General features: G+C 37.5%; 1 protein-coding gene across 1 annotated transcript in view; it reads right to left on the bottom strand.

Moving 5' to 3' along the window:
• LOC126268696 (RAB6-interacting golgin) overlaps positions 1 to 26,495 on the bottom strand; it is a 49,824-nt gene that overhangs the window by 11,908 nt on the left and 11,421 nt on the right. The window contains exon 4 of the mRNA XM_049973931.1: positions 8,011 to 8,151. Within this exon, the coding sequence (XP_049829888.1) occupies positions 8,011 to 8,151 (141 nt within the window). The remainder of the gene's footprint in view (positions 1 to 8,010; positions 8,152 to 26,495) is intronic.

The following is a 26,495-nucleotide window of genomic DNA, read 5'->3' as shown; positions in this document are numbered from 1 at the left end:
GTTTTATAATCTAAGTTTCAGAAAACGTTCATGCAGGAGAATCATATACGTGTACTGTCGTTTGACCAACGCACAGAGTCCCATATGGATGACATAGTAATAACCATCCCTGGCATAGAGAAACGAATGAAAGAGTTGAAAACAAATAAGTTGCCATGTCCGGATGGAATCCCAGTTCTGTTTTACAAAGAGTACTCTACATCACTGACATCTAATTTGCATTTATCACTAATCTCTCAACCAGTGCAAAGAGCCAAGCAACTGAAAAAAATGCAGGTGACTCCTGTATATAAGAAGGGTAAAAGAATGGACCTGCAAAATTACAGACCAATATCCTTTACATCAGTTTAATGCAGAATTCTAGAGTATATTCTGAGTTTGTGAACTATGGATGAAAGGCAACAGGCAGTATCCATATTTCTAGATTTCTGGAAAGCATTCGAAACAGTACCTCACTGTAGAATGTTAATGAAGATACATGCATACAGAACAGTCTCCCAGATATATGACTGGCTTGACTTCTTAAGTAATAGAACCCAGGATGTAGTCCTCAACAGCTAGTGTTCATTGGAGACAGGGGTAACATCAGGAGGGCTGCAGGGAAGTGTGATATGACTCTTGCTATTATGTATAACATAAATGGCATGACAGACAGAGTGGACAGCAATCTGTGGTTTTTCACTGATGATGCTGTGGTGTACAGGAAGGTGTTAAAGATAAGTGACTGTAGATTGATACAAAATGACCTAGGCAAAATTTCTAGTTGGATGTGATGAATAGCAGTAGGCTCTTAGTGTAAAAAAATGTAAGTTAACGTGAATGAGTGGGGAAAACAAACCCATCATGTTCAGATACAGCATTACTAGTGTTCTGCTTGACACAGTAACATCACTAAAATATCTGGGCATAATGTTGCAAAGAGATATGAAATGGAACAAGCAAGTGAGGATTGTGATTGGGAAGGCGAATGGTCAACTTTGATTTACTGACAGAATTTTAGAACAGTGTAGTTCATCAGTGAAGTAGGCCAAAGTCAGGATGCTTCTGAGATCCATTCTTGATTACTGCTCGAGTGTTTGGGATTTGCACCAGGACAGATTGAAGGAAGACATCATGGCAATTCAGAGGCGAGCTGGTATATTTGTTACTGGTAGGTTTGATCAACATGCAAGTGTTATGGATAAGCTGTGGGAGCTCAAGTGGGAATCCCTGGAGGGAAGAAGACATTAATTTCGAATGACACTATTGAGAAAATTTAGAGAACCGGCATATGAAGCTGACTACAGAATGATCTTACTGCCGTCAACAAACATTCCACATTTGGACCACAAAGATAAGATATGAGAAATTAGGGCCCATACAGAGGCATTTAGGCAGTTGTTTTTCCCTCATTCTGCCTGCGAGTGGAATAAGAAAAGAAACAACTGGTTGTACAGGGTTCCCTCCACCACGCACCGTCCGTATGACGACTTGTGGAGTATGTAAGTAGATGTAGATACAGCAGGTCAACAAACAATAAGTTGTTTTATGACTATTTGAGACTATATAAAAATATCTCGATAAGATTATTCACATTGTTGAGAAACTGTACAATCAGCAATTTATAATCAATTCAAGGAATAGTCCAAAGCCATGTGGGCAGTTATCAATGACAGACTGACAAGTTACATGAGTAAATACAATCGCTTTAACAAACTCTAGTTTAGATTCAGAAACAGAATAAGTACAATATAGGCCACTGCAGAATTCACAAAAGTGATGCTTGAAACTCTTGATACGGATGACTGAATTACAGGCTTTTTCTTAGACTTTTTCATGACTTCTGGTACTGCTGACCATAAAATACTATTGAGGAAGCTAGAAGCACTGGCTTAAGAGGTAGAGCAAATGACTGCTTTCAGTATTACATGGAAAACAGGGTGCAAAAGATGGAGATTGTTCACACAACTGTTGCTGATAATTTTTTAGTAAAACAATTCTCAGACAAGAAATATATAAACATCGGTGTTCCTCAGGGTAGTGTATTACATCCAGTTCTGTTCTTAACATATATCAATAACTTTCACGACAGTGTAAGATATGGGGAAGTAGTTCTCTTTGCTGATGACAACAACATCGTGGTCGCTGATGTAACATCGGAACCTCTATTGAAGCAAGCACATGCAACCATCAAGGATGTTTACAATTGGGCAGTATGTAATAAATTAACGTTGAACATAATGAAAATGGACAGTATGCATGTCAGCATAAAGAAAAGAAGCAACTCTGTCACTTTAAACATAGATGACAAATCTATAAATTGTATAGCAAATATGAACTTTTTAGGGATGAACACCGATTGTCAGCATGAACATACAAAGATACTGGCAAAAAGAATGCCATCAGCATGCTATGCCCTTATGCTGTTTCACTAGTTTGTAAAAGCCAATGTCTTCTGGTGATATACACTTAATTCTTGGCTGTGGATTCTTTGCTCGGGATCGAAGACACAGAAGATGGACACAGTTTTTAAACTGCAGGAAAGTGCCAAAGAAAAATAACTGATGGCAGTAGTCAGGTCCAATGTAAAGAGCTATTCAAAAAACTGGGTATCCTTACAGCACCTGGTGAGTACATATACCAAGCTGTGGGGGGACTGATGACCTTAGCTGTTTAGTCCCCCTTAAACATCCCAACAACCACCACCACCAAGCTGTGGTGCAAATCAGTGGAATTATTACTAAATAATGCACTAATAGTGCTTCACATAATATTGGAACAAGAGCCAGTTTAGATGCATTTAGCCCGGGAAAAACAAACAAACTCAAAATGAATTTTAAATCAGGGGATAAAATTGTACAATAATTTGCCAAAAGAAATGAAAAAGATTACTAAAACACATTTGTTTGAAAAGGTAGCTGAAATATTCTTCACTTGTAACGCATATTACACTTTTAAAGATTGCTTAGTGGACTTGAGAGTAGTGGATAGTAATGTAAGAGGATAACTACAGCACTTTGTCACTTTTCAGAAAATGATTATGGTTGAGTATTAGACTTGGGCCTACTGACTGGCATTTCATTATCTTGACAAATTCTATATAATTGTGAGATGATCCTCAGATGAATAAAGGCCAATAAATAAATACAAAGATAAATAAAAACAGTTGGTAAGAAAAGCAAATGTCACTCAATAACATACATTGAGTATGATGATAATATTATCACTGACACTAGAGAAATATCTAATAAGCACTTCATACAGCCCAAACCAAACTCACATTGACATAGTTTTGATGGTGTACCCAATCACTTACACAGACAAATCATCTAACATATTTCTTATAACCCCATCAGACTTAATAAACTACTCCTAGATGTCGGGGCAATTCCTTGAAATTTTCAGGACAGCATAAGCAGTTCTTTTCTTTATAAAAGGTGACAAGAGTGAAGTTAATAACTGCAGACCTATCTAGATCCTGTCAAGCATATCCAAGGTTTTTCAGGAAGCAGTAAACGAAAATGTTATCAAGTTTCTTAAAAGCAACTGTTTATTCAGCTCTCATCAGCTATGCCTTTGACAAGGGAGATCAATAAATGTGGGCCTATATTCATTTCTCTATTCAGTTGATAGTCCACTCATTGACAGAAAGCACAGTATTCCTCAATGCCATACAGTCCTCTGATTTTGTCAACCATGCATCACTTACAGGGGAACTGATACAATGTGGAACTAAGGGAGCATGCAATGATTGGTTTAGGTCATTTCTCTCAGATGGAGCACAAAGAATTATAATCACCTCAAAAGTGTAGCAGGATACAGTCAAAAGAGCAGGTCATGAGACAGTGCATTCCTCACTATTCCACACTTGGTCCACATATCAATGATCTGTCCCAAAACATTCAGAAGGGTCTACCAGTAATGTTTACTGATAACGTCAATACATGGTATTCAGATCACTGAGCTCAAAGTTGGTAAATTGGTTAAAAACAAACTGTTACTGAGTAAAAACATATCTGTGTGTATAAATTTTCACCGATCACATCTTGTTTCATTAAGGATATATGTCAGATCTGTAAAATGTGCTTATAAGCCAAGATGTAACCACTAAATTCCTTTGGGTGTGGATAGATGGCACTTTACACTCGGACATAAGTAAAAAAGAAAATAGACTAAGCAGTTTTGCTATACATAAAAGGTCCTAAATAGTTGGGACTGAAACTCTAAAATGTACATACTCTGCATTTGCACATTCAGTGCTCATGTATTGCATTCCGTTTTGGGTTGTCTCACATAGAGAGAGAGATATTTACTATGCAGAAGAGAACAGTCAAGTTAATGAGGCAGTGCCTCTCTCATTTGCCACTAACATCTATTTCTAGAGCCCAATACCCTGCCAGCACCCTCTACTTATATTCACGAGCTCATGTATTATCCATGAAAATTCACACATCTTTACAAAAAAAGAGACACATTAAACACCATCATACCTGTCATTCCAACTACATAATCACTCAACGGCTATGTAAAGGACACAGCATTGTTTAGTACATGGAAGTTGTCCCACACAACAAGCTACCCAAACGCTTAAAGCTGGATACAGTATTATTCAGATCAAAAGTAAAAATGTTACTTCACAAGAATTACTGTCTAAAATAAGTGAGCTGAATATTTTATTAAGTACAAGGTCTGTTTAGAAAATTCCAGAACACTTGTAATTTCACGCCAACGGTGAGTTGGAGTGACATGTGGTTGGCAACCCTCCACACGCACTTGTCTAATGTGGGACTATTGGAAGTTTCACTGTTGTGCGTCTGTTAGTTATTATTCAGTGCTGTATTGAGTAGAATGTTATGTCACACAGATTGCGAATTTTGAGATGGCAGAGTTAGAGGAGCAATGTGTCTGCATTAAATTTTGCTTGAAACTCAAGAAAACCATTACAGACACACACCATCAAACGATGCAGGAAGCCTACTCGGTATTATGAATGATTCACTTGGTTTAAAAATAGCCAAACGGAAGTTACAGAAGACAGTTTTTCAGAACACCCTTTGACTTCTACTGACGATGCAAACATCAGGAATATCAACAAAATTCATTTCACAGGGCAAACTGTTAATTGATGGTACTATCGAGATATGTTACAATGCTTGGAAAAAATGTGAGAAGGAAACGGCCTTAAATATGGAAAGACAATTAATTCATGGCTCTTGTATCACAATAATGCACCCAAGCATTTATCCCTGTTGGACAAAAAATGAAATCACTGTGCTGCCTCATCCTTCGTACTCTTCAGACCTGACTCCAGCGGACTTTTTTTATTATTATTTCCAAAGTTGAAAACCCCGTTGAAAGGCTGAAGGTTTGCAACGATAGATGAGATAAAAGAAAATTCGCAAACAATGTTTTGTGCGATCCAGCAAGATGCTTCCAGAAGTGGAAATGGTATTGGGAGCAGTGTAATTGTGGGGGAGAGTATTTCAAAGGAGACCATGAACAACAAGCAAAAGGTAACCACAAAAAATTTTGTCAACAAAGTTCCAAAATTTTTTGAACGTTCCTCGTACCAGAGGTTTATAGCTGATTTAGTTCATCCTATCGACGTAACTATTATTTTTTTTTTACCGTGAGTCTAAACTAAACAAATTAAATGTTCTCTTAGTATGTGTTTTGTTGTTATGAGTTTAAAATAACAAAGTTAAATGTTTCCTTACCATTTTAGTGCATTTATTTTGTTACACAGATGTCACTCTTGCTTTCTCTTATTACAAGTTGTAATTATGAGTTGTCTCATATTCATGTGTAACAAAATGCAACAGAATTTCTGGGCTCAATAAAAATCAGATCATATGAGGTTCTGAAGAAAAGCACTTATGATAGGGGCAATGACAGATTAAAAGACATTCACCAAAAACTGTATACACGATTACAGCTGATAAAGATTTGCAAATTTGTAGAAACAGTTCATATTTGGAAGGTAGCAGAAACAGCAGGGACGGGAAAAAAGTGATAAAAGGTTGGAAAGGTCAAACCTTTTCCCTTTTTTATACTTCACATATTTAAAAACAGAACTTCCATTCACAATCAACCATTTCACAACCTTAATTTCATTCATCATAATCAATGTTTTTGAAAAACCTACAACAGTGTCATTCATGTTCAAGATATGAAACACTGCATTACTTCTGTAATTTTTCATCCACAGAACACTTTGTTTTGAAAATTTAGTCTCACAGTCAAGAGCAAATACTTAACAAACAATACACGTAATTTTTGCAAGCATGTAGTCATTTTTTTTTGAGGTTACATAGCAATCGGAAGACCAGACAAAACAAATCATGGAAGCTTTCTACAAAATAACATTAGAAATAGTATTCTTGTCTGTCTATTTACAGGTTCTGTGCCTCCTCTACTACAAGGGTACCACACACATACAAATCACCACGACACTGTTTTTGAAATCAAAAGATGTTACAAAACTATTATGACAGTACAGTTTCTCAGAGAGCGTGGATGCAGTCAGAGATGTTACATTTCCTGTGGATTACATTAGTTACATAATGTTTCTCACCTACACATTTATTTTATCTATACTGACTATTACCAACTTTTAAATTACTGATTATGTCTTATATTGTGTTTTGTTGAAAATTTTGGGTAGAGATTCTGAAGAAATGAACATATTTATGGAGTTTACCATAGTTGTTACATATTGGAGAAAAAGATGAAAAAATTAAATGATTCACTATCTAGATTACCATTGATAATTTTTTCCTCTTTGCTTCTTGTGATGCTTTTTCGGCCATAGCTGACTGGTTAGTGCAGCTGACAGTCATGCAGAGGATCCAAGTTTCATTCCCTGTACTGCCATGGAATTTTCCTTGTTGGGAGAATTGGTACAGGGTGCACTGAGCCTTGTGAGGCCAAACGAGGAGCAACTCAAGCATTTAGTAGTGATTTCAAGGTCAAGAAACCTGACAACAACAGGGAGCGTGGTGAGCTTCCCTCCATACTGCATCCAATGACGCCATTGGCAGTTGCATGACACAGCAGTTGGTCAGGCCCAATTGGCCATCTAGGGCCAGAATGCAGAACTTCACCTTTACCTTTTTCATGACGTACAAAAATTTCCAGTTCTCCATTAAATCCACTGCATGTGATTCCTGACATTTCTGATTGGGTGGCCAGCATTTTTGGTGTGTGCCACTACTGATGATTTTGTGAACTGGTTACATGCGTGTAACAGTTGAGATGTTCAGTGTGTCAAGTACAAAAGTTCCTCCCACTGTGTGTCCTATGTAATAGCTTGAGCAAGTTTTAGGTGTGATTTGGTATATTCCCGTGTTGATAATTCACCTTTTCTATTGTTTCACTAATTTCTGTTAATTTTTTTTTTTTTTTTTGTCTATCATTGAGCTAGAGAAGTCATAAACCACTACAGTTTCCTTAAGGGTGTCGAATTACTACCCCGTGTCGTTTTTGTTCAATGGAACTTCCCCCCCCCCCCCCCCCCCCCCCTCAGTAGACCTTGAAATTGTGCCCATTGTTGTGATTTTATATGCTTGAATCTATGAAATCATACTGTCATAATCTCTCTATAATATCTTTTGAGTTCAGAAACAAACAATGTGAGATGTAAAAAAAAAAAAATCCCAAGATTTATTTTTTCCAGTTTTCAAACTGCAGTATGATCTCAAAAAGATGATTACAATGTAAGAGAGTTGGGAAAACACATATAAAAATCATAAATAATACTTATGTAAATATCTACACTTGACAATAAGAATAAATGTTCGAAACATATTGTGCTACACTTGGAAAAAATATGTAACTTGAAAGGTGTTTCATTATTTAAATCATTTTATAATCAATGCCAACTAAAGCCTTCTCCATGCAGTACAGTTTTCCATGATGCACCTACACATTTTTTAATGTAGACTGTCCACTTTCATCAGACTGCCACCCACTTTTTTTTCTATTGCAATATTTATAAATATAAATTAACATTAATGAAACAATTTTACCCACTGTGCTTCCATGAATTCAAGGCTCACTTCTTCAATTTGGTTCCTGAGAATAGCAACATCATTGCTCAGCAACATATCCAGCTTCTGAAGTTCATCTTGAATCTGCTGTAATCTCCGTGCTTCTTCATGAGTTTGCTTCTTCCTTTATGAGGAAAAGAGAAGTACAGTTATTCTTCTGTCATCAATTACAAAGAAATCATATGAGATTTGAAAAATAAGAAGTATGAAAAATTTGCAATAGTTGCAGAACCGAGCAAAGTATGAAAATGGAACTTTTCGTGGTGAAACGGATGCTTTTTGAAGGTACACAACGGAGTTGGCAAAGCCATAACAGCTTTCCTGTCCAGTCCTGTCCCCATTACAAAGAAGGAACACCAAATATTAATTTAATAACTGGAATCACAGATTCAAGTTGCTCCGAAAATTCCGAGTTCACTCATAGTAACTGCAGACCTAACTGATAATTAATTAAAAATCATTTTATGTTATAAGATCAATTTCTTCCAGCCAACAGATGCCACTGTTGACTTGCTTGCTTGAAGGACCATCAATTGGTGGGGCAAAGTAATTTTCACATTCAGCATTTAATTAATTTAGGAAGTATCCAACACAGGAAAAATCCGTAAAGTTTAGGGTCCTTACATCCGAATCTAAGTTGCAGCCAAACCATCGAAGAGGGATAATACCTCCAGCATTCAGAGAATAGGTGACAACTTGTGCACAAGAGGACGCGCCACCCCATTGGTCGGAGGCGGCAGCTATTCCACCTTCACCCCCATCATGTTGCCTACACGAACCTTTCCGTTATCTGTGGATGCACATTACAGTGTGACACCCATGTTCACAAAAGCACGGAGATGATGATGCCCTGTAAGCCCATTCAGTTACAGATCATGGACATCTTTACATTGCAGATAGTAATCATTGCCACTGGTTTTTTTCCCCATTACCTTGGGAGCAGCCTTGTGTGAAGGTGGTCCATTTTGACTAGTACATGACAGGATGCTTGCGGCAACTACATTCGTTTCTACAATATAATCACAACATTTGCAGTGCGAGCATCCGGCATCATAATTCCACCAGCAGTAACACAGTAAGCAATGTCATAACAGCTTCTTCTTTGTGATTGTGTTTCCAAACTCATGGCTAACACCTTCCCTTTTCCTGGTTTATCTCAGTTAAGCAATTCTCAGTCTCTCTCTAGGGACTGTGAAACACAGCAAGTTGGATCCTCTCCATCTGCTTTTATTATAGTCCTGTCACTAACTATTTTCTTCTTTTATATTTCAACAGTGTGTGACTAAACATGCTAAACATATACTCAATGTCACTGCAGTGCTCTAAGTGCAATATATCTCACTGATTTATTATTCAAGTGGTCATTTTTAGCCTATTGATTATAGAGATAATCTGTTTTGTTTTAAACCATGTTCATCAAAATTAATGTGTAACTGAAATTACTAAAACAGCATCTAATGGAGATAGTTGTGTGAGCTAATAATTAGTTTTGACGGAATTTACAGCATTTAGCAGAAAGTCCTGAATCCTGTTTTTTTTCCCCAGTAACTATCTTTGTGCATCCAAAAAACTAATTGACTTGGCAGATAATTATAAGTAAGTTCAGACATATTCAATTTTTTTTTTCTTGAACAAATCAACTTGTTAAATTCTCAGTATCCACATTCTACTTTTGCTGCTTAATTTTCCTTTACTGTGTGACACCCTTCAGTATGCAGTTATGTCATTAATTAAGAATCTATATACATAAACACAATGTTAAACATTTGTAAATAGATAATTTACAGCAGAGGCATATTAAAGAGTTCTGTTACCTATTCTAAATTCTTACCTCACAATTTTATAAATTATTATATCTACTGAAATCATAAGATTCTCTTTTGCCTGTCTACAAATACACTGTCCTCCCCAAAAATCTTCGGTCCGCACTTGCAGTCAGTTGTGCTAACAAGGGAATGACCCAATAAGACATGTCAAAACCTACCCTGAAATTTTTTATACAGGAAGAAGACAACAAAAGAAATGCACTGTCAAAATTTTAGAAAATAGCTGAAAATTGCCAAATTCGTAGCGCGCCAGACGATGATACAAACGTACACCCCTAATGATGCTGTAGCAACTGTGTGTGTGTGCAACGAGGCACACACACACAGGGGAGGTCAGCAGTACATTTGTAAACAGGAACCACGACACAACCCAATCGTAATTTGTAAAGGACATTTCAGGTTACCATTCATTGAGAATTTCTCTGACACTACAGTAGACTGTTACTATTCTCTCGAATTAGCCCCTCAAGTAACATCTATTACAAATTATCAGTTGTTTTTTGCCGTATTGGTAATTATTGCCAATACAGATAAAGCTAAATTAATATCTATTGTGCTTTTGTAAGGCTTGCCTGGTAATAGTACCTGTTTTTTTCTTCCCGGGTCACAGTAATGCAGAACCCAATTAACGTTTTCAATTTAGCAATGATGAAATATGAAGAACGTGGTTTCCAGCTGAAATCACCTACTTCTCCTGAGGACGTACGTATGTGTCATTTGTTAGTTGATTTCCTTGACATTCATTCAAATGATATATCAACATTTCATTTGAAATTGTGGATTCGTTACCAAAATTGGAAATAACTGTGACAATTTCATGAATTGTGGTCTGGACGACGTCAGTTGTGTCAATGACAGTACTGAAGAAAAATACCTTCCAAGCCTAAAAAGAAACACGTACTGCAACAGCTTTTGGCGACAAAGAAAGGGCACGCATTGGTTAAATAATGGAGGGAAGTTACGTAGTGTGCAAAAATGTTTTTGTTTCGTAAAATCGGAGCGTGAACTGTACAAATGAAAGAATGAATTACATGAAGAAAGAAATATGTGCCAAACGGAAACCCGAAACAATCTGAATGAAAAACTGTTCAAAAGATTTAGAACTGCTGGTAAGAGATCTGAGACTGGACCTCCGAATTGCATCTGACATGAACATTGCTGATTTCCAGGCTTTGTGGCCCTGTATAAGCAGGTTCAAGAATGGTACAGAATAGGAAGTAGCAAAATTACCAAGTGTACGTCACGTAAATGTGTAGAGCAGCTGCCAGTGATAGACAATGCTATAGAGAAATTCATAGCTGATGTAAAGACCAAACTAGCTACTATCTCAGCAACTCATGTTTAAAACAGTGACCAGTAAGGTTTCGTGAAAGAACTGTGTGCACATCCTACTTTATCATTTCTGGGTGGGGGAAAAAAAAAAAAGACGGAGTTGGTTGCCCAATCAAAGAATGCAATGACAGATTCATATATGATGATGTCAGTGATAAGTATGAGTGGTTTACTGTTTCCGCATTTGTGTATCTGTCTTCAAGAACCGCAAGGCAAATTAGGACCAAAAATAAAAAATGGACAGTTTAGTTGCAAAAATCTTGTAATTGATGTATGAAAACCTGGAAAAATGGGAAAGAATATTTTTCAACATTTCATTTGAAACGTACTCCTACCAGCTGCAGAAAGTAATTCATTTCTTTTGTTGGTTTAATGGTCTGGACATAATGATTCCCGTTTCTGTTGAGGACAATGCAAAATCTGTAGATCTTATCTGGATTCCACCTGGAACTACTAGTACAATTCATCCTCTCGATAATGAACTTTTTCATCATTGGAAAGCATTTTTCAGGAAATTATCAGCCAACGTAATTTCCGATAGCTCTCTCTTATTTCAGGTTCGTCAGCGGAACAGTATTCTTAAGCTCCAATCATTTCTGCATTACCAGTTTTCTTCGGCACACTTTACAAATCTGATCAAGTATTCCTGGTATGCAGAACAACAGCCGGGACCATTTCCCTCTCCATCCCAGTTCTGTATAAAGGAAATGTTGTGTGGCTAGGGCCTCCCATCAGGTAGACCGGTCACCTGGTGCAAGTCTTTTTAGTTGACGCCACTTCGGCAACTTGCATGTCGATGGGGATGAGATGATGATAATGATGATAATGCAATACCCACTCCCTGAGCAGAGAAAATCTCCAACCCAGTCAGGAATCGAACCTGGGTCCCTTTGCATGGCATTCCATTGCGCCGACTACTCAGCTATCAAAAAAACTATTGGTTACTGTGAATTGCCTGACTGCATCAATTTTTCCTTTGTCTGGTGTGCCTGGTGCAAGAAAAATGTTTGTTTTTGTCATTCAATAGACACTTCAAATTTTAGTGACAACTACAGGGAATAAACAAAGAACAGCTTCACTGATAGTCAAGTGTACAGCATTCAAACATCATTATAAGGAATGGCCTACAGGAACTGTTATAAAATGTAGTACTGCAAGACACATTTCATTTCAATAAATTACAAGTCCTCATTGATGGAAGTCGTCTCTGGCATCAAACACTGCCATGATTTTATTTTTTCTGCTAGCCACAATTACATGTGCAAGAATTGAACTGTCGATATGAAGTTATCCAAAAAGTGTTTGTGTAGTTTAAGCCAGGTTTTCACTGGAGCAAACAAGCTAACAAGTAGAAGTAAAAGAGAATTTTGTCTGGTTTACCCAGTAGGCATCGTGCATGTCTTTCAACTGGGCGCCACTGCACCTACTTGTGTGTCCCTAACCTTCTCCCATTTCCTAATCAGAAAATGGAGACTTACAGTTTAATGTGGAATCTGAAACATGTCTTTTGTGGCCACTCCAATATCTGTGAGAAGTGTATGCTCGGTTAAAAATCATAGTGAAAAAGTTGTGGTTTGAACGGGATTTCATCCCACACTCTCTGGATCATGAAGTGCATGCTTTTTGCAATTTGACAATTTTTGTTTTAGGGGAAAAAATTATATGACCATTAGACCTTACATGCATAGTGGAAACGCTGGCTGTGTCATCTCTTGATGTTATGCTCAACATTGGTAATTAGTGTTCTGTTTATAAATTTCCCCTCAATGGTATTGAGAAGCTAGGGAACAAACAGCAACCGACATACAAGGAACATTTTGGACCACTGCTAAAGAGAGATGGAGATGCAATTCCATGTAAAGTGCACAATTTCCACACGTCACACTTCCATACAAATTGAGACACTTAAATTCTTCCTTCATTACACCATTTTGCATACTCCGTCAAGAACAGTGCGCTCGCCAAGCAAAATAATCCTCACTGAATAGCAAAGTTTCGCATTGTGGCTCTAACAAGATAGAGTTGTATCCTGTATGACGAATATTAGCTCCAGAAACTAAAAACTAATAACACAGCATTCAATTAAAAACTAATGACACAGCATTCATAGGCAATGTTCGCTACCTCATGTTCTCTCATTCCCTCTGGTATAAACAATTCTATCCATACACAAACAAATGCTAGTGAATTTTCTGCAAATACTCATTCGCCACAAGTTTGCTTCCATTTGCTCCATAGCAAACCAGGCTTTAGGTGCTTAAAATTTGTGTCTGTGAACTCCGGATAATTCCACTATGTGGTACTGCGTGAGTGATTTGCCAAGTTGCGCGCTAGGCAGGCAGGGCTGTATAAGGGGCTGTTATAAGCTGTTCTTCATACGGCAAAAATGTGTAAGTTCAACATTTTTTACAAAACAGCTGCAGTTCCTCTTAGCAGCTAAAATTTTGGCAGTGGGTTTCTTTCATTGACTTCTTCCTGTGTAACAATTCCAGCGTAGGTTTCGACATGTCTTAATGGACCATTCTGTTGTAAGGCCTCTGCATCATTCAGTTACTGAACAACATTAAGTCATTTTTTTTATCTCATTTTATTAATGAAATGTATGGAACTCAGTCTGTCAACCGAATTGTCTCAATTAACATCTGTGTGTCCTTCAGTATCTTTGTAATATGAACAAGAACTAAATTTTATTAGTCTGCATTTTATAGATGTGTTATTGACCTGTGTTGCAATAAACGTCTTTATAATGATTTAAGTAAAGAACTGTACTTACATAAGTACGTTTTTATGAACTGTGAGTAATGGAAGGATGAGGTCTATGATGTATTGTCCCTGAACTGTCACTGATGTATGGGTTAGCCTGGGTTTTGCGATATATGAATAGAAGAGTTAAGAAGCTGGCACCCACTGATGAAGTCAAGTAAAATTTAATAAATGTATGAACAAGGGAAACTAAAAACAGTGATGCTGTGTCCATTATTGTTTAACAACATTCAGTACCTAAAAACATATTCAGTTTTGAGGGAGGAACTTGTGGTCCTATCGAGAAGAGAAGACTAGAAACAGGTTAGTACCAATACAACTGGATGAATTCTTGCTTAGTTTCCATTATCTTGATGGATCTTCCATTTTATTACTTGTCCTACAGCAAGGTGTCAGTTTACAAAGTCACTCAGATTTGTGAATGAACTCAATAAAAACTGTGTGACAGGCCTGCCTCACGTTTGTGCCTTATTTTTCAATATATTTGGAGTTAAATTCAATTAGTGCCTATTGCTGATCTGCAGTTTTCCCACTGTTCCCTTTTCTTTAATTGCATCATCAACATTCATAACAAAAAACCTGTAGCAGGTGACCGTCTGGGGACAAAAGAATAGCAGCCGAGTACAATTTCCTGGCTGACGGGCAAACAGTCGTAGATCATACATTCCACGTTTCTATCCAGCTTTGTATTTAGTTGAGCAAATTAAGTAATGGGAGATGTCACAAAACTTCCATATGCTACCAGAGATTATTTTGCTGTTGAGGAACATTAGTTGCAATGTTGATTCTGTTAGATGGTAGTGCATGGAAACAGATGCTCAATGCTGAAAGGCTACAAAGAAATAAGCTGAGTTATCCATCACCTAACTGAATCAGCATCGCTACCAATGTTTCTCCATCACAGACATCAATATAATCTCTGCTATCATATGTTATTCTGTTACATCACCATGACATAATTCAGTTAACTACACTCAAAATGACAACATGTAGTATTAGAATGACCAGTAACTCATGATGATGATGACAGGGGAAGTCTTTGAAAGCTCGGTGCATAAAGCAATCTGATATGGCAAGAAACATTTATTTAGCTGAATGAAGTGCCGTAAATAGTGATTTAAATATGAACATGGTGGCAATGGCACTAACACACCAAAATTGCATTTCTTTGAATGCACCTCTCGTGATCCTTCTATTGAGTCTCACAAAAGCATACCAATAACAGCACTACCACTTGCACTTTTCTTGGATTGGTCATCAGTTCAAACTGAGTATTTCAAATCCATCTATGTGAAGGTTAATGAAATGACTTAAATCAAAAATTATAGATTAAATACAAATTTTATACCAAAATTTAAACAGACACCAAAGACTAACTTATGTAATGAGCTTGTATTATCAAAACGTAACAGAAAATTCATTGGATAACATATTTCACAAATCAGTTCATTAACTTGACAGACGAAAAAAGTCGAAACACATCAGACAGTTTCGATATGTTAAAAAGATTTTATTTCCTAAATGCTAAAAGTCTTTCAATGCAAGGAAAAAAATGATTTCTTTCCCTTCCAGGAAGAATAAATTCAAACGTGGAGTAGGCCTTTCCTGGGACTCGCCGCACAATGTTATGACATCTAATACAAGTAATCCATTTCTATATTAATAGAAACAACATGACATGCATCAACTTCAAATCCACTAATAACTTCGAATTACAGAGTCCATCATTTCAAGTGACATCATGGCTAGACTATTTTATCGTTTAAACTACCACACCTCTGAATACTTGAAAAATTTGCTTTGCATCTACAAAACTTCACTCTCATTCACTTTCACATGCAAAACTTGTTTCCCATCACCACATAATTTTACTCTTGAGGGTAACCTCAAATCTACTGAATATATCCAAATAGATACCTACATTTTCACTTCCACCGTTCTTTATTGTGCAAAGATCATTATGTCCTTTCCTGATGAATAATTCCTAATATGAAAAATGTAGAAACAAATTAGTATCCATGAATATACATTACATTCCAAATTTACAGATGGCAGCTAACATTTTATAATTCATCTAAGCATATATCATGCACCCACTTTATCTTGGCCAGTTTTACAGAGGAGTGTTGGGAGAAAAGAAGAAAGCCCCATTCCACACAGAAGGCTGCTGGAGAGAGAGAGGGGGCAATGTTGGGTTAACAGTCCTTACTTTTCATAATGAGTGTGTTTGAAATCAGGAGTCACAGGAAGCTACTGAATATTTAATGTTTCGTGTAATCTAAAAAACATCTGGCTTATACTGGGACATGTTATCACAATATTTCAATGACACCTACTGCTGCAATCATATATAGCCAAAATGAAACAGTATCAACAATGAAAACAACAATGCAATTGTACACAGTATTGAATGTTAACGGAAGTTGATATCAACTAGGCACAAATTAATAAAAGGCACGAGTCCTCAGATGTCTAGCAATGTCTACAGATAAGCACAAGTGAAACAAGGAGTAAAGTAAAACAATGGGGATGGAGCGAAATAGGAGAGATGAAGATTGGGGGGGGGGGGGGGGGGTGGGGAGGTAGAGAGGGAGATATGTGACCACAGTATGAACTAACTTGATTTGACCTGCTCTGTGTGTGAATTTGCCCACCTACAAATACTGATTTTCCTACTATTACATTCATTTTTACTATCTTATTGCCCACCATGATTGCCCTAATTTGCTATGAAACGTAATACTGAATCCAAATACAAATTGTGAATGCCCCAATACTCATGGTACATCCAACAATCAAAGTACATTTATTGCTTTCATAAATTAATGAATCACTTAAAGTTGAAAGAAAGTCATTTACAGAGTACAGAGCAAAAAGCTGTCCATAAGTTCCTTAAGGTATACCATATGCAGCTGAAGTTCCTCATAGGTGATTAGATCCAGTACAGCTACCAAGTGGTGGGGATGTCAACTGCTACATTTCACCTGCATTTCTAAATAGTTCCAGACATTTTCTACTGGATTAAGATGAGGCAATTTAGTGGGCTATTCAAAGTGCAATATGGTGTCTGAGTACTCGTCAAACCAGGAACATATGCATACAGCCCTGTGAACAGCTGTCGTCCTTCCAGAAAATGAGTGAGTACACAGCGCACTGATCGTAAGGTTGCAGAATGGCAACACTTGGCCATTAAGACTGGTGAAATGAAAATCCTTGTTCACATTCACAGTGACTTGAAAAGAGGGCACAAGTCATGGTATGAAAGATATCTCCAAAACACCACAGAACCAGCTCCAGAATTATCTTCATACCCATACACTGTGGGTAAAAGGCTGTAGTACATTTGAAAACTTGCATCATTTAAAAAGAGACTAAATCACGACTTGACACATCAACACTACACTCTTCCAGTCAACTTGTGCACTTCCATTTGCAAAGTTCACTTGGAAACTGCTTGAGATGGATATGCATTCACTGACTGCAACATTTCCTGTCAATTTTAAATACAGTTACCATTGACAAGACACTTGTCTCCAGTTCTTATCGTTTACTATCATTTTGAGACAACATTTCTTGTGTTGTGTTACACTGGTGTGAGTGATATACCACCTACTGCACATGTCAGACAGTAGAAATTAGAAACGGAGTGAGTATCGGTATAATGCTGAGGGTGATACACTTCACAAATCAAGGTGTCACTGTTACATCAATGCAAACAGGCTTTATTCACTCTCGGTGTAGTTATGTGTGTATGACAAGTATGAGAACTGTGGCACTGTGGTTTCCCCATATTCCTCGACATGTTCTCTCTTACTGAAGCATGTAGGAGTGTAAGCCTAGTCGTGAATTACTGTTAGTACAGAAGATGAGTACATGATCTTGCTACTGAAAAATAGCACTGACAAGGCAAAATGACCTTCTCAGGATCAGTTGCCTTAAACGAAGCTATGTTGTGTGAAACTGTGGAGGATGTCAGATGAAAATTAACTGATGCAAAGTACATAATTAGAAACGTGTTCCATTAGACAAGAAGTGATATCTGGAATAAGTTTCATGCTACAGTCCATGCTTCAGATGAAAAACATACAGATTTCATCCAATGGAAACAAATTAGTTATATTCTCGTTTATTCCATCTCTACCATGAGAAAACGTATTTTATTTTATTTACACGTCAAGTTCTATAGGACCATATTGAGGAGCAAATCTCTAGGGTCATGTAATTTGTCAGTACATGAAATTACAACATGAAAGTAATAAGAGATAACAGATAAAAATAAATGTTTCTGAACCCAAAAAAATCAGTCCATAAGTTTAAATAAACGCAATCAACAATACAATAAGAATCAGCTTAATTTTTCAAGGAACTCCTCGACAGAATAGAAGGAGTGACCCACGAGGAAACGCTTCAGTTTCAATTTGAAAGTGCGTGGATTACTGCTAAGATTTTTGAATTCGAGTGGAAGCTTATTGAAAATGGTGCAGCAGTATACTGCACACCTTTCTGCACACGGGTTAAGGAAGTCCAATCCAAATGCAGGTATGATTTCTGCCAAGTATTAACCGAGTGAAAGCTGCATATTCTTGGGAATAAGCTAATATTGTTAACAATAAATGATAGTAAGGAATATATATATATATTGAGAGGCCAATATCAAACTATCCAGACTCGTGAACAGAGATCAACAAGAGGTTCATGAACTTACACCACTTATTACCCGAACCGCCAATTTCTGAGCCAAAAATATCCTTTTAGAATGGGAAGAGTTACCCCAAAATATAATACCATATGACGTATGTGCTACATCACACGAAAACTGAACACAGAGCAATGTCACTGTTATATCCATAAGACAAAAAACACCCACTATTTCTGTATTCATGTGGTCATGGCAACTTGGATTTATGCATTTTTGCCATGTGGTCATGGCAACTTACCACTCATTTCTGTAATATATTTCAACAAATAATCATCAGTTAGAAATTGCATTTCATTCTCAGGTCACATTTTCTGGTACTATCGACATAGACTCAGTAATGCCTTGAAACTGTATACATGCAAACCTAATTGTTAAGGCATTCTCTGAACAGGTATTAAATATTAAAGTAAATTTACAGCATTTTTCAAAACAGTTCTACATATATAAAAGTATGTATAACCAGACCAATATTCACTGCTGACTGATTAGTAATTATATTGGTATGCCCACGGTTGCTTTTGTCATTCAGACAGGTCAGACATTTTGAAACATTTCAACTTGCACTTGAGAAAGGCTAGATAGCCAAAATTTTGACTGTGTGAAATAAATGAACAGTAAATTACAGTTTAATGGCAGAAATTTCTTTCAACATAGTTTCACATGTAGCAGGAATGCCATGAGACTGCAGTTGTACTTGTCCTCTTGTAGCCAACAACCAACTCAGGTGACAAATGTTCAGAAATGACATCACAGGAGTCACTGGTCAGTTAAGATCAAGTATACGCAACAAGTATACGGATCTCATTTCTGATCTCTATCAGACAGTCCATGTTGATACACCAACAAATAAGGCAATTTCATTCATGATGCAGTCACAGATGCATCCAAACACAACTGCTCCTTTCAGAAATTCTGTAACGTATCTATGTCTACCCAGTTTATTGCACTCATTCCATAAAACCAACAGACACATACACACCACTTGTGCCATGACTTACGTTTATGGTGAGTGTGCCTGGTACAGGCTGTACATCCAAGGCAATCAGTGCGGTCTGTTAACGGCTGTCTAATATTTTGCTCGGTGAGCTTCTCATGACACATATACAAGTCTTAAGACAATCAGTTATTTCCATGTTGGGTGCCACAGCCATAAATTTATTGTAAGACAATTCCATTTTCCACCACGGCTATTATACAATCACTGTCATTTATACTGTGATCAGCTGATTTCAGCTGCTTTCCTATACTCATAAATCTACATTGTCACCCTTTTTGTGTGTATATAATTGTACATCTGTCATTTTAATACATAACTGTTGTTGTAAACATGACTGAGAACAATGTTCCATATTCATTAAAGCTTGAAAATAACATTACTGCTGTAGTGGCACAGATATGTAAGTATAAAAACACTTACTAAATCACAAAGAACATTGATCTACCCAGATTAATGTGAGACAGTCTAATGAGTGATGTTACTTTCATATTAATCAAATTTTCTGCCAATCCTAAGGATCTATGACATTTATGATTTACAGTTTCTCTAGAAAGCTGCTGCATCTCCAATGGACAATCCTTTAAAAGTAACAAGTATTGCTTCCTAGCACAGACATATGGAACAAGTAACAGAAAATTAAGAAGCTGGAGAATAGCAGCAAGTTAAATGTCATAAGAATATCCTTTGCACCAGAGACAGTTCTTTAGCCAACTGTGAAAGAGTGAAGTGTGTGAGTTTATCTGGGTAATGTCCTAAAGGGATAAGCAAGAAAATGAGCTTTAGGGAGGGTAGGTGGATGTGGTAGGGAGGGAGGGAGAGACCTCACATTCTTCAGCACACATTATCATATTTGCATACCTCAAGAACTGTAAGAATGTGTATGCCAGACAACAACTATAAGGCTAAAAATCTGCATAGGTGAGATTTTATACTGAAACTACAGTATTGACAGTGATATGATTAAAGACAACTATAGCCTGTGTGTGTGTGAAGTGTTAACTTGCAATTCATCTGTAAAGAAGATATGGCTAAAGAAACTGTACCCTGTGTGTGGGAAGTGTTAACCTGCAATTCGTATGTAAACAAGAAGCTTAACAGTTACGCTTTCAGACTTGCATTTTTCTTCAGTACAAATAGATACATGATGTACACAGAGAATCATAAAACATAGGTTACAACCAACCTTATACCAATATGTTAGAGGGACAAATAATTAGGCAAACCTGCAGGCTGGGGAAATGGTGGTCCCCATCACTCTCCAAAGAGGGCTTCAACATGATCAAGTCTTATGCAACTGAAATATGGAGTACAGTTTCCTTAAGGAGTGGCAGTATTCCAAGCTGTAACATCTGATGCATCAGCTGCATTTCAGCTTTCTCATAGTACACTGGAGTAGACTAAAAGGCTTATCAAAAGGTATCTCAAAATATCACACAACATGTTTATCAACTACACTGTTCAATTGTGTTTACCACAACAGCACCTAAAAGGTACACAGCCATCATTTGGACACCAATAATTGTAGTATAGTGTGGTGTATTCTTTTCATCAAAACATACTCACAAATGAAAACACGTAAGACTAGTTACAGAATTGAGCAGAAATATTGTGGAAATGTTATTTTATTTTCATTAGGATATGTTCAATATGGGATGATGATCGCAATAAATTTCATAAGAGGAAGTACTTGTATGGACGCAACTATAAAAATTCCTATCACCAGCCTAATTTGCAGAAGCACAGACCTGAGAGAATGTGTATTTCTTGACAATATTTGTGATTTTTATTCAAACAAATGTTATGTCATTCATTCACTCATTGGACAGACTTGTATATCGACTTTTCTTGTTGGACAAACAGAATTCTCTCTCTGATCAACACACATAACATGAACAGTTAGTTCATAGTCTGATAAAAACAGTTAAGGTTGAACAAGAAGGAGCTGACAGCAGCTCATGGACATTGTATATGCTGATGGACAATATACAGATTATATATACAAAAAGTATTTCATTTCCTTACAGCAATAATCAAGCAAGGAGGAGCCAAATTCTTTCATAGCCGCATTCAAGGCCGCGGCTGAGCAACTAAGAGGTAAGAAAGAACAATTACATCAAACCCAACCAGAATCTACATCTGCATCTATACTCTGCAAACGACTGTGGTGTGCACTGCAGAGGGCAAGTCCCATTGTACTTGTTATTAGGGTTTCTTCCTGTTCCATTCATGTATGGTCTGTGGAAAGAAAGATCATTTGAAAGCCTCTGTGAATGTAATTATTCTAATCTTATACTCACATTCCCTAAGTGAGCGATATTTAGGGGACTGTAGTATATTTCTAGTGACTTCACTTAAAGCCAGTTCTTAAAACTTCGTTAATACATTTTCTTGAGATAGTTAACGTCTATCTGCAAGAGTCTTCCAGTTACATTTCTTTAGTATCTCTGTGGCGCTTTCTCACAGATTAACAAACCTGTGACCATTTGTGCTGCTCTTCTCTGTATACATTCAATATCACTGTTAGTCCTCTTTGGTATGGGTCCCACACACTTGAGCAATATTTTAGAACCAGTCAAACAAGTGATTTGTCCTCTGTAGACCGAATGCACTTCCTCCACATTCTACCAATAAACCGCAGTCTACCACCTACTTTACCCACAACTGAGCCTATGTGACCATTCCATTTCATATCCCTACAATGTGTTACACCCAAGTATTTTTATGAGTTGGCCAATTCCAATGACTCATTGATATTATAGTCATAGGTTATTGTGTTTTTTATTTTGTGAAATGCACAATTTTACATTTTTCAACATTTAAAGCAAGTTGTCAATCTTTGCACCACTTTGACATCTTATCGAGATCTCACTTTGACATCTTATTGAGATCTCACTGAATGTTTATGCAGCTTCTTTCAGAAAATATTTATGCAGTTTCTTTCAGACAGTACATCATTACAAATAACTGCATCGTCTGCAAAAAGCCTGTTGTTGCTATTAATATTGTCAGCAAGATCAGTAATATACAACACGAACAGCAATGTCCCCCAAACACTTCCCTGGGGTACACCCCAAGTTACGTCTACATCTGATGATGACTCTCCATACAAAATAACATGCTGCGTCCTTCCTAACAAAAAGTCTGCAATTCACAAAAATTTCACTTGATACTCCGTATGATTGTAATTTGACATAAACCATAGGTGTGGTACTGCTTTTTGGAACTCAAGAAATACTGCACTTCCCAGACTACCTCAGTCCAACACTTTCAGTATGCCATGTCAGAAGAAAGTTTGTAGTTGAGTTTCACACGATCAGTCTTTTCAGAACCAACGCTGGTTGGCATTGAGGAGGTAATTCTGTTTTCAAAGTACCTCATTACAATTGAGCTCAGATACTACAATAAATTGGTGTCAAGGATATTCATCAGTAATTTTGTGGATAACTTCTAATACCCTACTAGTAGACGGGTGTGACCTGTACTTTTTTGCAAGAGCTGGGTACGGTTTTTTGGTCGAGGGATCTATATAGATTATAGTTGGAAGAGGGGCTGACTCAGCTGCAAATGCAGTTTAGAATTTGACAGGGATTCCATTGGGCCCTGGAGCTTTGTTAGTTTTAATGATTTCAGCTGTTTCTCAACACAACTGACACTAATAGTTATTTCATTCATCTTTTCAGTGGTACAGGGATTAAATTGGGGCAGTTTCCCTGGGTTTTCCCTTGTAAATGTACATTTAAAAATGGAGTTAAGCATTTCAGCTTTTGCTTTGCTACCCTCAACTTCAGTTCTAGTCTCATTCACTAGGGTCTGGACACTAACTCTGGCTCCACTAACTGCCTTTACATATGAGCAAAATTTCTTTGGGTTTTGTGAAAGATCATTTGTCAATATTCTGCTACGGTAACCACTGAAGGCATCGTGCACTACTCTCTTAACAGCCAAATTATTGTTATAATTTTTATGACAATTTGAATAGTTATGAAGTGTTCAGTGTTGTTACTGTTATTAAAATGGCAGAATAGTTGGTTTGACTGACCACAACTTCTTGTTAACTCACTTCCAGCCACTCCTTTTTCCACTCAGCCAACACTCGAGATTTATAAGCAGTCGATTTCGTCACTCCCGTCTCATCAAGCTGTGATATGTGCAGAACGCTGCTGTTTTCTGGATCATAATGTGGCTTGACAATGTATGGCATGCTGTCAATTCAGCCACATAGTGGAACAAGTTGCATACACTGGTATTAAACTATTCCATTAAGTTTCAGGATTGCAGGCAAATTATAGCAACTTCTTGCCATGATATTTTACCTGGCAAGCATTCAGCTATTTTGACGTGAGTGTTTTGCACAGGAGATTGTAGTTCGCATCACTAACTTTATACCAAAAATTGGTGCGGAGATACATCACAAAGGCAGGCACTACAAGCAACCCCTGTTGAGTTTTGTACCTTCTTTGAATATTGCTCGATCTACAGTGTGCAGGCTCATGTGTAATGGTAATACTACATGCACGCTCTGTCAGAATGCACATTCATGGAGTTAAAATTCATATATCAAAATTGATAAAATTAACTGTCACCAGACACATCATAAGTCATAAAATGTTTTCTTTCTGAAGAAACTGAAGAAATCACCTTATCCATGCACTGTGCACATTGTCTGACCAAAGTAGGCTTTGTCACACTGGCAAAGTATTCTGTAGGTTACAGCCCTTCACAATCCCAGATTGTTCTTTGCCACACTGAGAAGAGCATACATCTTTGTAGGTATGTGGAAGATTACTTTCCTTAAGATTCTGCCCAATTTTGACGAAATATTGCTGGCGTATGGGATGAATGTCCTGGACTTGAACTGCTCCTTCTCTTGATCTTGTGGGTGGTCACATTTCTTCTTTTTTACAGCTGTGTTGATTTGATGTAGAGAGTACCCATTGTCTTTAAACATAGATTGTAAGCACTGCAGCTCCTTTCAAGGCTGTCTACATCATATGCAGCTTGTGCCTGGTTCGGCAACATTCAAATGATACCCATAGTTTGTGACGGGTGGGGGCAGGTAGACACCAGCAAATACAGGTCTGTATACATGGGCTAAACAGAAATGTCATGTGATGAGGGTCTCCCGTCGGGTAGACCGCTCGCCTAGTGCAAATCTTTCGATTTGACGCCACTTCGGTGACTTGCGCGTCGATGGGGATAAAATGATGATGATTAGGACAACACAACACCCAGTCCCTGAGCGGAGAAAATCTCTGAGCCAGCCGGGAATCGAACCCGGGCCCTTAGGATTGACAGTCCGTCGCGCTGACCACTCAGCTACCAGGGGGCAGTCTATGCTAAACAGAATGCCCCAACAATCCATTCACTTTCTGACTGACCACGATGCCCAGAAATGGCAGACAGCTGCCTTCTCCACTTTCACTGTGAATATGATATTCTCGTGGATTGAATTCAGATGCCACAAAAAGTGTGACAGTTGTTCTTCAACCATGGGGCCGCACTACAAAAGTATCATCCACATATCGACAGAAGGCTTTTGGTTTAAGTTCTGCTGAATCAAGTGCTTTCTCTCCTCACAGTCTTCCATAAAATAGTTTGCTACCAGAGTGGAGAGAGAACTACCCACAGCAATGTCATCAATTTGCTCAAAATGTTAACTGTTGAATAAAAAGTAGGTTGAGGAAAGGGAAGTGACTTCAGACTATTAATGAAGTCACCAGAGTTGTGAATATGACATGAGTAGTTCAACACAAAAACCTATATTGCAATGCCGACACTGCTGACCTCCTTTGTCTATCTTTGGAAGACCATATATCCATGGTAGAACAGAAAAAAAATTAAGACCTCACAGCTCTGTTCCATCACAGGGCATGAAAGATGCACTGAACATGATCACCACACTCACCTTTTGTAGCCGAGTAGATAAGCCACAGTCGAGTACTGTATCTCTACAGGACATTCCAATGGTTATTTTGCCATGGAAATCTTGGGCTCAATGATATCCTTCTGGGCTTCAGTTATTAAAGAGTTGGTGGAAATACATTTAATGGAAGATCTTATTAATCAAGACAGCAGCTTGCAACTGGATAAGACGTGGAAACCAGCAATTTCCTTCATTCCTTTAGAAAGAAAACATTTTATGACTAATGATGTGTCTAGCAACAGTTAATTTTATTAATTTTGACAGTTCAATTTTACCTCTGTGAGTGTGCACCCCAATAGAGAGCATACATGCAGTATAACCATTACACTTAACACCTGTTCATCATAGGTGAACAATATTCGAAGAGGGTGCATAAACTCGATAGAGGTTGCTCACATAGTGCCTGCTTTTGTGCACGCTTCTCTGTGCCATTTCTGATATAAAGTTAGAGATGTGAACAAGCAAACTCCAGTGCAAACACTCATCTGAAGATGGCTGAAGAGCTGTCAGCCAAATGCACATGATCTGGCAAGGAATATAATAATTTATTATTATTGCTGTTCTAGGAAGGTTTCAAATATCTGCAAAAGTGCACAGTGAACAAAAAATAAAACTGTGCCCTCCCAGTCATGAGCTTCAGAGACACTTTCAATCAAAAAACAAAATGATAAACAGCTGATGCTTCTTCTCAAGATGTCAGGATATATTATGTTGTTATTTTTGGGAAAAAACACGATGATTCGACAACTATTCCAACAATTTCTTGTGAAGGACACTTGAGAAACCTCTCCTCTAACAGATATCATTACATCACAGTGCATAAACATTTGAAATTTTCCTAACTCATAGGCCAGTAGTGTACAAACCCTTGATACTACGAGTACTCAAGCTGCAAAATTGAGTATGTTGTTTCAGTTAGAAAACTACT

The sequence above is a fragment of the Schistocerca gregaria genome, chromosome 1, assembly GCF_023897955.1.
Source record: "Schistocerca gregaria isolate iqSchGreg1 chromosome 1, iqSchGreg1.2, whole genome shotgun sequence".
Lineage (NCBI taxonomy): Eukaryota > Metazoa > Arthropoda > Insecta > Orthoptera > Acrididae > Schistocerca > Schistocerca gregaria.
This window is presented reverse-complemented; position numbering and strand designations above follow the sequence as displayed.